Consider the following 18,564-nt stretch of genomic DNA (forward strand, 5'->3'; position numbering starts at 1 on the left):
ATCCATTTTGGTTCTTTTGAACTTTCTTGTGTGTGAGCCAAGCTGTCTGTTATGGGTAGACTGGTAAGCAAGCAGCTGGTCTCCATTTGAACAGAGTGCCAAATAATAGAAATGGGCTTAAATTGCCACTGGGAGAGATTTGTTTAAGATGGAGGGGGAAATGTCCTGATTGTAAGAAATTAAAGGTAGTGGAATTGGTTGTATAATTATATTCCCTGGACAGCTTTACAAAAAACATAGCCAGTTGTCACCGTACAACAGTCCCCAAACACAGGGATATTGCCCAGAGGCAGAGTTTGGAAGAGGTGACCCCAGGGGAACTCTCCTAACAATAGAATTTGTTTGGTTTTGTTATTGTATTATTACAGGCAGCATACGGTACGTTTCTAAATAGCAGAACTGTGTTAGGATGGTATTGGTCAAGCACTGGAAGTGAATTAGAAGTGAAAGAAGTAAGAGCTTGACAGTACGGTTTTGGTAGTTTAATATATCTGCTTTTGAACTGTTTATCCTACTAGCATGGACACACATCCAAGTGTATTGGTGCATATGTAGCATTTTAGATCCCTCAGTTTTAATATCTCCTCCTCCAATTATTTGGCATAAAAAATAAATGCTGTTGAGTTGCAAGGGTATTTACTTAATCTCTAGTTTTCTAAGTTTTAAACATGTTTGACTAAATTATAGTGAACGTTGTTTTCATTTATTCCATCTTTCTTGAACAAGTACTGTTTTTAAGTGTTGACCACTGATGCAGATGAAAAAGGAGCATTGACTCTAACCACATTCTGTGCTCTCTTTTAGATGCCTATCCAAAGAGTGAGATGATCTACACCTGGACAAAAGGTCCTGAGAAATCAGTTGAAGTGCCGAAGGAGTCTTCCAGCTTAGTTCAATATGATTTGATTGGGCAAACCGTATCAAGTGAAACCATCAAATCGATTACGGGTGAGATGTGTAATAATTAAAGCTGATATGCTACTTGGTGTTAGCAATAGAGTTTTCTCCTGACTTTTTCGTTGAAATAGTTATTTATTTTTTTCAGGAGAACAACAAACATTTTCCAGAAATAGAGTTGATGCATGAGTTACGGCTCATAATTTCTTTATATTTATAATCTTACTTTAGTTTAAAATAAATTCTGATTTAGTAAGATGCTAAAAGTGAGTTGGTTTTCTTATTCGGAAATGAAAGCCAGTAATCAAATATGTTGAAATTATTTTCACAAAATTATGTGGTAGGAAGTCTGATCTTGTTTTTTGTCTTTGCTTTGTTTTTGGTTTTGGTTTTTGATGATTTTTGTGGGGCTTTCCAAAAATTTTATTTTATCTTGCCCAATTTTATGGTGTCACCTTCTCTTGTTTTCTGAAAGTAAACAAAAATCTCAAGCTTAATTACAAAATATATTATGGGTGTACATTAAAGTTATTTCATGAGTCGGGGGGATGCTTATTATTGATGATTCTTGGTCTCTCTTTTCTTTTGGAATGTGAATAGAAAGAATTACAGCATTTAGTTTTTAATCATTTTTAGTGGAAAAATTAGCTGATTATTGCTTGTTCTAAGACTGTTCCTCACATACACATGTCACCAGAAAAAAATATTTTTGATGATAGTTATCTTAGTTTGTTTGGGCCATCGTAACAAAACAACACAAACAGGGTGGCTCAAAAACAACAGAAATTTACTTCTCATAGTTCAGGAGGCTGACAAGTCTAAGATGAGGTGCTATCAGATTCAGTGTTCTATGAGGACCTATTTCTTTGTTCACAGAATAGTACCTTCTATGAATAAGTCCTCACATGGGGACCCCCAAGGTGTAGGGAGTGGGTGTTCATACTGGGGCCTCTTTTATAAAGGCACTAATTCTATTCATAAATACTCCATCATCATGGTTTAATCACCCCAAGGCCAACCTCTTATCATTACATTGGCTATTATGTTTCAACATTTGAACTTTGAGGACCACAAACATTTAGGCCATAGCGATAGCTAAACTTTATTCAGCAATTACCATGTGACGGGCGCCCTTCTAAATTCTTTCTATGTATTTTTTCTCATAACCATCCCATGAAGTGGATACCACCATAACATTTATTTTATACATGAGAAAGGTTTAAGTACAATGTGTTTGCCTAAGTCGTATAGCTAATAACTGGCAAAACCAAATTTCAAATCTAAGTGTTAACTTCTGAGTTTGTGTTCTTAAAAAGGTGTTGACTGAGAGATAAAATGCTAAGATTGCATTAGTAGAAAATGAGTAGTTTAAGATCTGGAGTAAAGATGTGAGATAATGAAGTTTTTGCTTCTGTTTTAAGAAAAAATGGATAAAGCAGTGTTGTGAAGGGATGATGAAGCTAAAATAGTCAAACTCAGAGCAGTGAGAGGAATGGTGGTAGTCAGGGGCCTCCGGGAGGAGGAAACAGGGAGATATTAGTCAAAGGCCATAGTATTTCTGTTATATAAGGTGAATAAATTCTAGATATCTACTGTATAGCAGAGTGCATATAGTGAACAGTACTGTATTGTCTACTTAAAAATTTGCTGAAACAGTAGATCTCAAATGTCCTTGTCAGAGAAGGTAATAAATAAGAAGGAGGGAACTTTTGGGGGTGATGTATATGTTTGTGGCATAGATTGTGGTGATAGATTAACGAGTGTATACTTATTTCCAAACTCATTAAGTTGTATACATTAATATGTACAGCTTTTTGTATGTCAATCATACCTCAAAAATTGGTTAAAATTAAACATAAATAAGATAAAATGGAAATTTATTATGGATAAATAAAATTAATATGTAAGCCTTTGTTTTAAAAAAGGAATTTAGCCCACTGTCTCTACTATTAAAACTGCTTTGTATAAGTCACAGTAAATTTCCATTACTTTTATCTTTATGACACCTGTCATGACTGTTTTCATTTTGAGGAAACCTTCTTCACATCAGTCATGAAACAATACAGTAGCTTTCTAAGAGGGCACTTTGCCTCTCATCTGTCTAAGAAAATACACTTTTGGAAGGGCATTTATTTTCCAGTCTGCAAGTGGGATATGGAACACAACTGGTAGGATGTGAGGTTTCTGAATGCTGGACTCACGGTTTGTGAATAAGGCCACTGCTTCCTAGGTAACTTTTTTGACATGTTATTTTGAGATGTAACAGTAAAAATACTTATCAACAGCTACCAGAAATCAGGTTTTTGTCTAAATGCCAGTAAAACATGCTTGAACTCAGGGGTGTCATATATGCCTGTCTGTTATACACGTCTATATTTTTCTTCATATAAAGAACATTTAGAAATTCACCTCTTTCCTAAAACTAAGGTAGCCTCTCTCTAAGCTTGTGATTGTGTATGAAATCTATATATGAATGAAACATATATATTTATATATAAATAAAATATGTATCTTTATTCTTTTCTAAAATTAAACTTTATATTTTCATAAATGGGTGTGTATGTGTCAGTGGCTGTGTATGTGTAACTGTGTGCATTTCTATTTTTTTCTGGTGGTTTTCCATAGAAGTTAGGTCTAAATGTTGTTTCTAAAAAACGCTGAAAATGAAAGCTAATTGCCTTAGCAATATTAGATCATCAAAATAGAAAGCACTACAGAAAATTTTAAAAAGTTTTAGCCCAATTTGTTAAATTGCTTAATCATTACATGGAACAAAGTGTTTTTCTGTATAATAATGTTCAATATCATTTTCTCCCTCGTTAGGAAACTACATACTTATTGATGTTTGTGAAGCTATGCACAAAAGAGAATTTCTTTCCTTAGAATACTGTTTGTTAGTCTGAAATATGTTTAAGAAGTCATTGACTAACTGCCTGCAGAACCGATAACACATTTTCCTCCTGTTTTCTTGGCAGGTGAATATATTGTTATGACGGTTTACTTCCACCTCAGACGGAAGATGGGTTATTTTATGATTCAGACTTATATTCCATGCATTATGACAGTGATTCTTTCTCAAGTTTCATTCTGGATAAATAAAGAATCAGTTCCCGCTAGGACTGTATTTGGTAATTGCAATTCATTTCTTGGGTGTTTCTGTTCACATTACATTTTATTCGTGATTCATGGGATATTTCTAAGAAAATCTTAAACCCTAATACATCAGGCTATCCTGAATAAGGAATCATATAGGCTTTCATTTTTATGTAGCCAGTACAAAGTAATAAAGCCTGGGGAGATTCAGGCATCCTTCCTTTCCTCTGGGGCCATGCATCAGATTTCCCTTGTTGAGCACCAGACAGGTGTAGACCAAATGTGAATCTGGACATAATCTCACTTTCAGTGATATTCTTGGGCTCCTAGTAGAATGCTGTGTAATTGAATTAAAATTATATCTGCGTGTTAAAATGAAATGCATTGGCAGCTTAAAATAAAACAAATAAAAGTCATGGCTGAATGAATATGAAAGCCTTAGAATAATTTAGCTTTTAATGAAGTGGACCAAAATGCAAATGGTTTAAATGCATTGAATTGGGAGGTATTATGTGCTTAGTTTATAAGCTCATCTACTTACATACTTCTTTTTTTCTAAACATTGTTCTTTCTTTTTGTCTTTATTGTAGCTTCATATATACTGTATAGTATTCTGAACCATATAAAGTTCAGAGCATATGAGTTTACAATTTTATTACACTGTATTCTACATATCAGTCATGCTTTTAAATAGTAGAATTTGTTATAATTATGTTTATTTTAATGTCTTTCTCTATTATTTCTCTGTTCATTGTGAGTAACAAAAGCACTCAGTAGTACAATAAGAAGAAAAACGATCAGAATTGCTCTGGAATTGTGGTGTAGTCCTCACAAGAGTGCCAATTCCTCTTTGCTTTTCTACCTAGTAGGATCACAGCCATGGTATAATATCCCTTATCACACAATAGCTGAAGAGATGCTGGTGCAAATGAACTAAATAGAATGGGAACTTTTCATCCTACCTCCCCATCCTTTTCGAGAACTGTTGATTAGGGGGTCTTAGTGTCTTCAATGGATCTGAAATACTCTATAGATAGCTATCCTCCCTTTAATCTTAGGTTTCTTTAAGAATGTGTTGGAGTATGAGGATGCATTACAAAAATAGAAAAGAAAGTATTGGAATTATACTAGAGAAACTCATATCGGGGGGCAATGGTGGAGGGAGGGTGTGATCTTAGGAAGGCAGTGAGGAGGTATAATGGTACCTTAAAGAGTTGTGAGGGTTCAATTAAAGAATAACTGCACAACTCAAAGTGTTGAATAAAATTTAGCTCTTAAATGTAGATTTGAAAACAGAAGAGAGAAAACAACAAATCTAAACTGTGGGTGTCAGCAAGTCTAGGTTTAAACCCAAATCTGCCACTTATTTTCTCCATTCATAAGATTGTGACAATACATCTCACCTTCATAGACTAGTGAGGATTTAAAAAATTATATATAGTACTCAATATAGGGTGTCTGGACCACTTGGTTCATATTAATTACTTACTCCAATACTTCTCCAATCTAAGGAAGATAGATTTTGTTCTGATTTAGTTTTCTTGACTTTTAAGTGTTTTAAAGAAAGCATAACTTTCTAGTGTGTACTATTGGATGCTCTGCTAAGTTCTTGATGTTCATTATCTCATTTAACACTCAAGCTAATTTTGTGTCTTCACACATCATCTTTTGAAGCACTTTGACTAGGCAAGAAGTATTTACTGAGGCTGAGCATCCTAAGTCTGTTAACTTTTTCTTGTAAAAAAAAAATAAACATTTCAGGAGCTACCCTCATTAAAAATTAAAAAGAAAACACAGAAGTTTCTACTATATCTTACAAATAAAAAAACTCTTGTATACATATTGTTTTTTAAGAAAAAATGATCCTGAAGAGCGTATAGAACAGCAATTAATGATCCATCATAGGTGCCTGTAATCAAGGGGTGATGGTGCCATAAGTGCAGAATGTGGAGGCAAAAAGCCTAGCTTCTTACCCAGGGACTATCACTTATTAGCTGTGGACCTTCAGTAAGTTACCTTTGCCTGCTTCCTCATGTGTTAGAAGAGGATGAATGATTGCATGTACCTCATAGGATTGCTCTAAGGATTAAATGAGTTGATTTAGAAAAGCACTTGAAATAATGCAGATGCATAGAAAATATGATTTAAGTGTTATTTATTAGTATGGCATTCCATGCTACTATCTACTTCATTTGAAAATCATTACTTGATATATTAATGTGACTACCTGCCATATATTATTACTATTGTGATGGCTTGATAACCTTTTATTTATTTCTTGATTGATTACAACCTGATAGCTACTGTTCATCTCACTTGTCCCCAAATAATAGAAATTTCCAGTGGTGCGGTGAAGACTAGTATTGATTACAGCTGTACTCACCCAACATTTCCTATCCAAATAAGACATTTTAAGAAAACTAAGTAGCAAGAAGTAAGGATACTAGTAGTACCAAAGATAAACAGATTTGCCAAATATTGTTAACCTTAATAATTACTCAGTAAAGTAGTCATTATTTTCTATAGATAAGGAAAATGACTCAAACATATTAAGAAACTTCTGTAAAGTCAAATTGTAATTGGTGGACCCAAGACAATTTCTATCTAACTTTGACAACTCAGTCATTCTGTCTTCACAGGAGGTGTGGGGATGTGGGGGCTTGTGGAGAATTCCAGAGCTGCTGAGTGAGATTATATGGATGTGTGCTAAAGATACTTTGTGGCTGGTTTTTTTATTTTTTTTTTAATTGGAAATTTGCCCATCTTTTGTGCCCATGTGCCAAGATATTGTTTTTAGTTGAGCAGAGAAATTATGTCGGTAATTAAGTGTTCAAAGACCTAAGATGTGTCATATTGATAACTATTAGACTATCATTGAGGTTCTATGAAGGTACTTTCTTAGGAAAGTTAAGTTTTAAGTATTTAGGAGGAAATTAGAAATCTATTTGCATATGAGATTTAGGTAAATATTAATTCTGGGCAAATTTTTTTCTTCCCTAACTCTTATTTCCCTTTCCACTCATAAGAAGATAATTTGTTGGGTCAGAGACATCATTAGAGACTGTACAAAAACAAAACCAAAAAAAAAAAAAATCAGTGTAATGAAAGGAGCAGAGTGTGCTAAAAATCTCTCCAAAGACCTTCTATCTCCAAAGCTGTATGCCTCTAAGTTTTCTAATTATTCCAGTATAGTAAAACATTAAACACAAGTAAATGCCAGCTGGCATATCTTAATCATTGCTATTTCATTTTCTAGGAGTGGCCAGCCAAAAATTCACTCTTGTGTACAGTCTTTGCCTACTCTTACACATCCTCACTCAGCTTCTAGGCCAGCCAATATGGTGCATATTCAGCATGCTAAATGCAGGGAATGGCATCAATAATTGGATATATTTTTTAAAATGTGGCTTTTAAATGTGTTCAGGGTAGGTGCCGGCTAAGCCATACACGACAGATGAATTGTCTTCTTGGATGCAGAGGAAACATGGATTCTTATTCTGAAGAGTTGGTTTCTGTTTGTTATTCCACTGGTTTTCATTTAATCAAATGTTCCACTTCAGACCAAGTATAATAAGCATACCCTTGTCACGGCAGTTCTTTCTTTAAATTTTAACACCAGGAGAGATAAATTTTAATGTCGAAAGAGGTGACAACATTTAAATACTTAGCCGAATGTTTGTGCCAGCTAATTTCCCAGTTTTGCCAGTGTCATAAAGTAGGAACCATAGTATCTGGAGGGCTATTCTACAAACTTTAAAATCAAATTGATTGAAAATAATGCAAGATAAGTGGAAGGTAGCCACCTATCCAGCATGTGTGTTTGTGTGTGTGTGTGTTGGTGTCCACATCATCATTTAACTCATGAACTTGGTGATCTATCCTCCTAAACAATTGGAAAGTAATTATTGAATTTATGGGTCAATAACTGCATTAGTATTCTGTTTGCTTGACATTGGTAAGGGCATTCACATGATAAGAGGAGAAGATAAAGACCACTACTTCTGATCACCAAGAAAAATAGTCCTATTACAAAAAAAAAAATAGTTCAAAGTGACATAGGGAATCTTAAGTTGCTTATATTTGAATTTGAGTATCTTTTTTGGTTATCACAGTATGGTCTCTGTAGAATTTTCTGAGTACTGAATAGTATTATTATTTATACTGTACTGTTCATATTTTATTCTAACTGCTTTTAGCATTGTTTCTATGACATTAGAGGAAAAATATTGCTTACATATCTGAGAAAGTTATAGAACTTTTTTGAATTCTTAATACTCCATTAAATTTAAATTGTTATGAGCAAGAAAAACATTTTAATCTATCATCAAACGTAGCTAAAAATTTTCAGTTATTTTATTGTTTATTCATATATCTCACAGCCAACATGGGAATGGTGCCACTTTTCTGAGATTCAAAATGAAGGCCTAAATGTTCCAAGGTCTCTTTCTGAAATAAAATCCAATAAATTCACAATATAGCATTTTTATAGATATTTAGATATTTATATATTTGAATAAATTCATTTTATAATCTATTTTAGACTAATAAGAATGCTAACAATGTCACAAAATATTTTTAAAAGGGAATACAACCAAATTCTCAAGTTTCTTTCTCTGTGTGGGGTCTCAGATCTTTATAAATGCTGTGTAGCTCATGTGCTGCACAGTTGCTCCAATTTTTCATGTTCTAAGCATTGAAGATTTAGAAGAGACTGGATTTCAGAGAAAATGGATTGGTGAGGAAGTGGAAGAATGAGTTTTTATTTCCGTGGATTTATCTTGTGCCTAGCACTATGTGAAATATAAACCTGAAGCAACCTTAGACTTGTCTGCCCTCAAGAAGACTATAGTTAATAAAGCTGTGGAAATGAGGGTTACACACATGTATCAGTTAAGGAATAGTAGTAGGCAGAATACAACAAAATTCTGAATTGAGGAGACCTATTATTTTCCCCAAGTCAAAATGTTTTATTCCTTCAATATTGCACTGGACTCATTATCTTTTTGGTTGAACATGCATTATTTGCCTTTCAGCTGGGGATTGGTATTGGAATATGCAGTTTAAATGCCTTCAACATCATTGTTCTATTATTATCATCATCCCCATCCCCAAATATGTTGTTTGTCAACTTCAGGAGCTATCCTAGTCATTATGTAGAATCAGTTTAAATGGATGTAGTAAATCCTCGCAAAAATTTCCAGACTTAAACTGTATAATATGGGTTAGACAGACATATATACATGCAGAAATGGACAAGTGCCCAAATATTAGCATTCTTAAATAACGTGTTACTCTATAGTACCAGTGGCAAGGAGAATTTTTCTACTAAGAGTGGAAACTGACTTTTTTTCCAAGCTAAGGAAAAAGCATTCCTGGATGTGGTGCTTCAGAAGACTATTGATGGAGGAGAAGTACTTCTGTTCTTTTTGCAAATATTTTCCAGCCAGCTGTGAACTGATGGGTAGTATAGGTCCAATATTTATAATGCCAAATTGCTCTGGAAATCTATTCGTCCAGTAATATAACTTTATTGTTTTATATATATGAGGCTTCTGCACAACTAGTAAATTTAGTATTTTAATTCAATAGATAACGTTTAAAGATAAGAAGACCTATGTATAATTTATGCCTTTTCTGGCAGTGGTTCTCAATAGCAGTGGTCCATGCTTGACTCCAGAAATTCTGATGCTCCAATTTAGGAGGACAGTGTTCCTCACTTCCCATTCCTAGCTGAGAGTCAGCGCTTCAATGAGTTACTCTTCCTGATAGGTGTGTGTCTGTTGAGTCCGGTGGGTGTGTTGGCATAGTTTCCAGTATCATCCCACTGTGCGCTAGGTGCCTTACACACTTTTAACCTTTATAGAAAACCCAATCGGTAGGTGTCAAATAAAGACCAAAGAATTTTCCAAATTCAACGCAAGACTTATTAAGCAATTGTTAGAAAAACTAGGATTAGAACCATATCTTTCTCTCACTCCAAATCCTGTGCTAATTTTATTGAACCACTAAGATTCCAATTCTCCATCAAAGATGGTTTTGTTTGAGTTATTGTAAGTTTTGTTAACCTTATCCCACCTGATTTTCTAGGTTTCTGTTGTTGGTGGCAGTGGTTTTTTAAATATAAATTATGGTAAGGTGTTTTGTCTCTCTGCTCTTTTGCTTTGAAGGAATAACAACTGTCCTCACCATGACCACACTAAGCATCAGTGCACGACATTCTTTGCCCAAAGTGTCCTATGCTACTGCCATGGATTGGTTCATAGCTGTCTGCTTTGCTTTTGTATTTTCGGCCCTTATCGAGTTTGCTGCTGTCAACTATTTCACCAATATCCAAATGGAAAAAGCCAAAAGGAAGACATCAAAGCCCCCTCAGGAAGTTCCCGCTGCTCCAGTGCAGAGAGAGAAGCATCCTGAAGCCCCTCTGCAGGTACTTGACTTAATCCGCCTTTAGTTTAAGATTTTAGCTTCCTGATCAAATTTATGTTGTCAGGAGAACAAACGGAGGACTTAAAATCCTGATATCAACTTGTAAGTCATTTAAAAATCCAGAAAAATATAAAAGTAACTGTATGAGCTTAAACTTTATGTTGGTGATTAAAAGCTTAAAAAGTAAACAGCTGTGACAGAGCTAGATGTAGGCGAAGCTAATTGTTTGAAAGTTTCTTTCGGAGTTACATGTTTTATTTTTCTACAGAAAAGGGCAAAATCTCATGTATACTATTAGGAAGAACCTGTGAACATCTGTAAGTGAGTTGAGAAAACATTCTAATAGAGTTCATGGTGCAAAGCAAAGCAGCAGTTAGTTTTTGTTTGTTTCTTTAAAAATTTTGCTTATGTTTAATTTTTGTGACTACATAATAGATGCATATATTTACGATGTACCTGAGATGCTTTGATACAGGCATGCAATGTGAAATAACCGCATCATGGAAAATGGGATAGACATTTCTTCAAGCATTTATTCTTTGAGTTACAAACAGTCCAATTACATTCTTTAAGTTATTTCAAAATGTACAATTAAGTTATTATTGGCCGTAGTTGCCGTGTTGTGCTATCAAATAGTAGGTCTTATTCATTCTATTACTTTGTACCCATTAATCATCCCTATCTTCCCCCCACCAAACTCCCACTACCCTTCCTAGTCTCTAGTACCATCATTTTACCCTCTATGTTCATGAGTTCAATTGTTTTGATTTTTAGATCCCACAAATAAGTGAGAACATGCAAGGTTTATCTTTCTGTGCCTGGGTTATTTCACTTAACATAATGATCTCCATTTCCATCCATGTTGTAGCAAATGACTGGATCTCATTCTTTTTTATGGCTGAATAATCATTCACTGTATATATGTACCACATTTTCTCTATTCATTTATCAGTTTATAGACACTTAGGTTGCTTCCAAATCTTAGCTATTGTAGACAGATCTGAAACAAACATAGGAGTGCAGATATCTCTCTGATATACTGATTTCCTTTCTTTTGGGTATACACCCAGTAGTAGAATTGCTGAATCATGTGGTAGCTCTATTTTTAGTTTTTTGAGGACCCTTCAGCTGTTCTCCATAGTGGTTGTACTAATTTATCTTCCCACCAACAGCGTACACATGTTCCCTTTTCTCCACATCCTCTCCAGCATTTGCTATTGCCTGTCTTTTGGATATAAGCTATTTTACCTGGGGTGAAATGATGCATCATTGTAGTTTTGATTTGCATTTCTCTGATGATCAGTGATGTTCAGTACCTTTTCATATACCTGTTTACAATTTCCATGACTTATTTTGAGAAATGTCTATTGTATTAGTCCATTTTCACACTGCTGATAAAGACATACCCAAAACTGGGAACAAAAAGAGATTTAATTGGACTTACAGTCTCACATGGCTGGGGAGGCCTCAGAATCATGGTGGGAGGTGGAAGGCACTTCATACATGGTGATGGTAAGAGAAAAATGAGGAAGAAGCAAAATTGGAAACCCATGATAAACCCATCAGATCTCGTGAGACTTATTCACTATCACAAGAACAGCATAGGAAAGACTGTCCCCCATGATTCAATTACTTCCCCCTGCGTCTCTCCCACAACAGGTGGGCATTCTGGGAGATACAATTCAAGTTGAGATTTGGCTGAGAACACAGCCAGGCCATATTATCTATTCAAATCTTTGCCCATTTTTGATTGGATTATCAGATTTTTTCCTATTCAGTTGTTTGACCTCTTTATATATTCTGATTCTTAATCCTTTGTCAGATGAGTAGTTTGCAAATATTTTCTTCCAATCTGAGTTGTCTCTTCACTTTGTTAATTGTATACTTTGCTGTGCAGAAGCTTTTTAACTTGATGTGATCCCTTCTGTCCATTGTTGTTTTGGTTGCCTATGCTTCTAAGGTACTACTCAAGAAATTTTTGCCCAGATCAACATCCTAGAGATTTCCCTGAATGTTTTCTTGTAGTAGTTTAATGATTTGAGGTGGTCTTAATTCATTTTGATTTGATTTTTGTATATGGCAAGAGATAGGGGTCTATTTTCATTCTTCTGCATATGAATATACAGTTTTCCCAGCACCATTTATTGAAGAGACTGTCTTTTTCCCAGTGTATACTTTTGGCACCTGTGTTGAAAATGGGTTTGCTGTAGGTGTGTGGATTTGTTTCTGGGTTCTCTATTCTGTTTCATTTATCTATGTGTCTGTTTTTATTCCAGTACCATGTTGTTTTGATTATTATAGGTTTGTAGTATAATTTGAAATCAGGTAATGTGATTCCTCCAGTTTCATTCTTTGTGCTTAGGATAGCTTTGGCTATTCTGGGTCTTTTGTGGTTCCATATACATTTTAGGATTGTTTTTGCTATTTATGTGAAGAACATCTTTGGTATTTTGATAGGGATTGCACTGAACCTGTAGATTGCTTTTGGTAGTATGGAAATTTTATTAATACTGACTCTTCCAATCCATGAACATAAAATATTTTTCAATTTTTTGGTGTCCTCTTCAATTTCTTTCATCAGTGTTTTCTAATTTTCATTATAGATATCTTTCATTTCTTTGGTGAAGTTAATTCCTAGGTATTTAATTTTATGTGTGGCTATGGTAAATTGGAATACTTTTTTATACCTTTTTCAGATTGTTAACTGTTGACATACAAAAATGCTGCTGATTTTTGTATATTAATTTTGTATCCTGCAACTTCACTCTGTTTGTTTATCTGTTCTAATAGTTTTCTTGTGGAGTCTTTAAAGCAGCAGCTCTTAACATGGCCACACATTAGAACTACCCCATGGGGCAGGGTGGGGCCTGTACCTGTGTATTAAAGAAGAAAACAAAACCAATAAGCAAGAAGATAAATAGTTGTAGTAAATGTACATTCAAAATTAGGAATTCTTGACCTAAAGGGATAGATCTAAGAAGATGTGGAAAGCCCAGTAAGAGCTATTGTATTTTACATTTGACACATCTATGAGTCTGTGATTTAAAAAAACAAACAATTAAAAAGTGTCTTTTTCTTCATGGAGTCCAACTGTACAAAAATAGTAAGATCTTCATAAAAATGTAGAAGCAAACAAGCAGCGCCCCTTTCACTCTCTTTCCTCTTCTTCTTCCTCTGCTAGTCCCCTGTTTCGTTCTCTCTCTTTCTCTCTCACTATTGCTCTACTCAGCTTCTTTTTTGAACCAGCAGACAAATGCCTGTGGTCACTTAAACACAGTCTATGGCGTTTGCCACAAACAGTAGTCTAAGACTCCCTTTGTTTGCATACACCCAAATCAACACATGTATAAATCATCAGCTTTATTCTCTATTGATCACAGGTCAGTCCCTTATTCATTCATTAATTGATCTATTTACTCATTCAACAAATATACATTTAGTGCCAACTTTGTGCCAGATTTCCTGTTTAGAGTCTGTGAGTAGATAGTGTACCATAAAACAAATATCCTGCCAGATGGAGCTTACATTTCTTGTGTGGGGCAAGGGAGAGGAGGCAGACAATATTAAAAAACATAAATAACAAAACAGGTGATGTGTTAGATGGTGATAGGGCTATGATAATAGTAAAACACTAAAGGGGACAGGAAGTGCGGGAGGAGGATGGGATTCCGTTCTCAGATGCCAGCTGAAGAAATTAGGTTAGGCGTTCATCCTGGCGGGAATTAACTGGTCAGGGTCCTGCAATTTATAGCTCTGCTCCTACAGGGCACTGGACCCTTTAAGAGTGGCATGTGTGCAGGTGAAAAAACAATATCTTTCCACTAAGTAAGTCTAGATAGTTTATATTTTCCTTTAAATGAATCAATTTCATCATGATTTTGAAAATCATCAGAATGAATTTTACATACTATTTATTAGTTTAAAAAGTACTGATTGAGTATGCAGTTTTATTTTCTTTCCCATTCTCCATGGGTAAACTTGTACCCTCTATGCTTGTTGTTTTATTTTGCTTTGCCTTGTTGTATTGAAGCCTTGATAGAAGATTCTTTTTATGGAATCTTTCAAAAACTGGAGTCTTGAATTTATTTATTTATTTCATTGTTTCTATTTTCTATTTTTATTATTATTATACTTTAAGTTCTAGGGTACATGTGCACACCGTGCAGGTTTGTTACATATGTATACACGTGCCATGTTGGTATGCTGCACCCATTAACTCGTCATTTACATTAGGTATCTCTCCTAATGCTATCCCTCCCCCCTCCCCCCACCCCACAATAGGCCGCATATGTGATGTTCCCCTTCCTGTGTCCAAGTGTTCTCATTGTTCAATTCCCACCTATAAGCGAGAACATGCAGTGTTTGGTTTTGTGTTCTTGCGATAGTTTGCTGAAAATGATGGTTTCCAGCTGCATCCATGTCCCTGCAAAGGACATGAACTCATCCTTTTTAATGGCTGCATAGTATTCCATGGTATATATGTGCCACATTTTCTTAATCCAGTCTGTCATTGATGGACAATTGAGTTGGTTCCAAGTCTTTGCTATTGTGAATAATGCCACAATAAACATATGTGTGCATGTGTCTTTATAGCAGCATGATTTATAATCCTTTGGGTATATACCCAGTAATGGGATAGCTGGCTCAAATGATATTTCTAGTTCTAGATCCTTGAGGAATCACCACACCGTTTTCCACAATGGTTGAACTAGTTTACAGTCCTACCAACAGTGTAAAAGTGTTCCTATTTCTCCACAACCTCCCCAGCACCTGTTGTTTCCTGACTTTTTAATGATCGCCATTCTAACTGGTGTGAGATGGTATCTCATTGTGGTTTTGATTTGCATTTCTCTGATGGCCAGTGATGATGAGCATTTTTTCATGTGTCTGTTGGCTGCATAAATGTCTTCTTTTGAGAAATGTCTGTTCATATCCCTTACCCACTTTTTGATGGGGTTGTTTGTTTTATTCTTGTAAATTTGTTTGAGTTCTTTGTAGGTTCTGGATATTAGCCCTTTGTCAGATAAGTAGATTGCAAAAATTTTCTCCCATTCTGTAGGTTGCCTGTTCACTCTGATGGTGGTTTCTTTTGCTATGCAAAGGCTCTTTAATTTAACTAGATCCTATTTGTCAATTTTGGCTTTTGTTGCCATTGCTTTTGGTGTTTTAGACATGAAGTCCTTGCCCATGCCTATGTCCTGAATGGTATTGCCTAAGTTTTCTTCTAGGGTTTTTATGGTTTTAGATCTAACATTTAAGTCTCTAATCCATCTTGAATTAATTTTTGTATAAGGCGTAAGGAAGGGATCCAGTTTCAGCTTTCTACTTATGACTAGCCAGTTTTCCCAGCATCATTTATTAAATAGGGAATCCTTTCCCCATTTCTTGTTTTTGTCAGGTTTGTCAAAGATCAGATTGTTTCTATTTTCTAATTATTGAGTCATGATTATATTTGAATTCCATCTTTCTGCAAGTTAGTTTTGTTACTCCTTTTCTAGCTCCTTGATTTCGCCTCTTATTAATTTATTTTCAATGTGTTTTATTTAATAATAAATTTTTCTTATTGCAATAAGATTTCCTTTGCAAACAGCTTTGGCCATAATTCATACCTTTAAATATGTAATATTATTATAATTATTTGCTAAATGTTCTATAATTATGTTGCTACTTTTATCTGTGAACTAAGAATTATTTGGAGATAATATTTTCAAATGGGATTTTCAAAGACTTCATCAATAATTTTTAGTAGTATTGCATATGTACAGAAATATTACCTATACTGATTTGAATGTTACAGATATTTTTACTGTGCTCCGAGCTATGCTAAAAACTTACAAATACTTGATGCCAAATTGAAAAAAGTTAATTTTTAATTATTAAAACAATTTTACTTAAAGTATTATTTCGACTGTTTAACATATTTATTATCTTGATTTTTAAAATACCAAGAAATATTTGAAAAATTCTGCCACTGATATTATGAGATCATGTTAATTTTTTGCATTTTAATTATTTTTATTTTATACATTTTAATGTTGTGATATGCAACATGTTAAGACACATTACTGCTTTATTTCTATATCATTCCAGGCATCTAATAATAAAATAAACTTATTGTTTATTCTCATATGATAATTTTTCCTTAAATTCTATTTGGTCTGATTTTAGTACTTTTTTTATAATTCTTAATATTAATTTTCCCATTATATTTGTATCACTAAAATTTTCCTTATTCTTTCTTTCTTCATGTACTTTGGAAGTTATGTCATATTTGTATATCACTAGTAGTTAACTTTAAGTTCTAAAATAGAGTATTTCAATTTGTGATTTTCTAATAAATTTGAAATTATAAAATATATTGACTGTCTCATATAGCTATTAACACTCCGCAATGCCGGGATTGCTGTAGGTCTAAGTATTCCAGTTTTGGAGACACACACACACACACACACACACACACACATATATATATAATTTTTGTGTTATAGTGAATTGATATAGTTTTCTTTTCTTTTTTTTCTTTTTTGCAAAGTGATGAGACTCATTGTACTAGTGCTATCATGGAATATTCTAAACACTTCAAAGTACTACTTAATCACAATAAAACTATTCTGCTGAATTTCCAAAGATGGGAAGAGAACTGTTAATCTTCCGTGGGCTCCCTGAAACATACTTCCTGATTACAGCAATTGCCATTACAGTAAATGGTTGGTTGAGCTCATTCCATTGGCTAAGTTCATTCTGATTTAGTAACTCCTTTTTCAGCATGATCCACATGCTATGTGTAAATGGCACATCCAAGGTCAAGAAGATCAAATTTGGTTGTGAAGAACATAGGATTATACCATTTAAGCATTGGGAAAGACTTTAAAATAAATCTAGCCAAAATATGCATTATATACTTCGTATCTTCCACAATGTGTGACTATGTATGTGTAACGACTTAGATCTCCACAGTGGTTTACTTGAAGAATATCTGTGGTCTAAAGACAGTGATTAATGGGTTGGCCCACCCATTCTCCTGATTCTAGATTCCTGCCAGAGTGCAGCTGGTTTTACAGTATCACTTGTCATCAAATGCCTTCAGTATCAAGTACTACTTTAAAGATTAAGAACACATTAAAATTAAAGGACAGAGAGAGAAAGAGAAATAAGAAGAAAGAAATCAAGAAGGAAAAAGTATGTTAAGAGCAAAATGTTACAACTAGAAAGAAATATTTATTCTAAGAATCTTACAAGTTTTGAATTTCAGTAGAGATTTCAATCAGGAAGCTGAAATTTGCTTATTAAAATATGTGTTCCAACTGGTAAAGCTATTTACTTATTCAAATGATACTGCCTTTGCTTAAAATTTGTTTGAACTCTTCACTTTAAATTGTCTTTAGAGTCTACACGACATTTGGTATTTCAGTAGCCCTTTGGGTAACTCACTAGTAGTTTGATCCATTGTCACTATATGGGACCTGTGGACTGTTGTTGATAACCTGGCACAGGCTTATGGTGATCATTTTGGTTCTTTGGGAAATGGAATAGTTCATGAAATATTCATGAAGCAAGGAGAAAAGGGCAATTGGCGGAATCTAAAAGCAGCTATGGGTAGCTTGAGTATGTCTTTGGGTGTCTTAGAAGGCAAACCAGCTGTTCCATTTCTGCTCATTATTACCTTGACGCTGCATTTGCCCCTGTTCTAGTTTGAGTTGAGGTTCTTTCCTTTCACATTCTTAACTACTTCTTAGACTACCTACTGTCTCACGGATGCAAGTGATTTGGATTAATAGAATAATTTGAAAAATAAGCAATTATAGAACAAAAAAGAAAGCTTTCTTAATGAAATGATATTTTTAAAAATCGCTTCAATCATATATTCTTTAGTTCTTGTCCAGTCACAAATTATGCATTAATATATGCATGCTGTATCTTATGAAAAAATCAGTGATATAATGAGATGGCTAACATTAATTGTATCAGGTATTATATAATGTGCTTTACGTGTATTACTCAATTTCAAGCTCACAATAACTATTTACAGATGAAGAGACTGAGGTTTGCAGTTCTTAGGTGATATATTCAATATAACACAGATAGAAAATGGTAAACCTAATATTGAAATTAATTTGGCTCTGTCTGAATGCAGAGCTCTTTTTCTTA

The 18,564-nt window shown here is 34.3% G+C and overlaps 1 protein-coding gene across 3 annotated transcripts in view; it reads left to right on the forward strand.

Annotated features, from left to right (window-relative positions):
* Positions 1 to 18,564, forward strand: part of LOC105487678 (gamma-aminobutyric acid type A receptor subunit alpha4) — a 76,876-nt gene that overhangs the window by 19,349 nt on the left and 38,963 nt on the right. For 2 of the 3 annotated variants that reach the window (XM_071093637.1, XM_071093636.1), the window contains exons 6-8: positions 805 to 948; positions 3,873 to 4,025; positions 10,158 to 10,409. In XM_071093637.1, coding sequence (XP_070949738.1) covers positions 805 to 948; positions 3,873 to 4,025; positions 10,158 to 10,409 — 549 coding nt within the window. Of the gene's footprint in view, positions 1 to 804; positions 949 to 3,872; positions 4,026 to 10,157; positions 10,418 to 18,564 lie in introns of all 3 variants that reach the window. The other variant, XM_011751198.2, reaches the window with a different exon arrangement.

The sequence above is a fragment of the Macaca nemestrina genome, chromosome 3 (assembly GCF_043159975.1).
Source record: "Macaca nemestrina isolate mMacNem1 chromosome 3, mMacNem.hap1, whole genome shotgun sequence".
Classification (NCBI taxonomy): domain Eukaryota; kingdom Metazoa; phylum Chordata; class Mammalia; order Primates; family Cercopithecidae; genus Macaca; species Macaca nemestrina.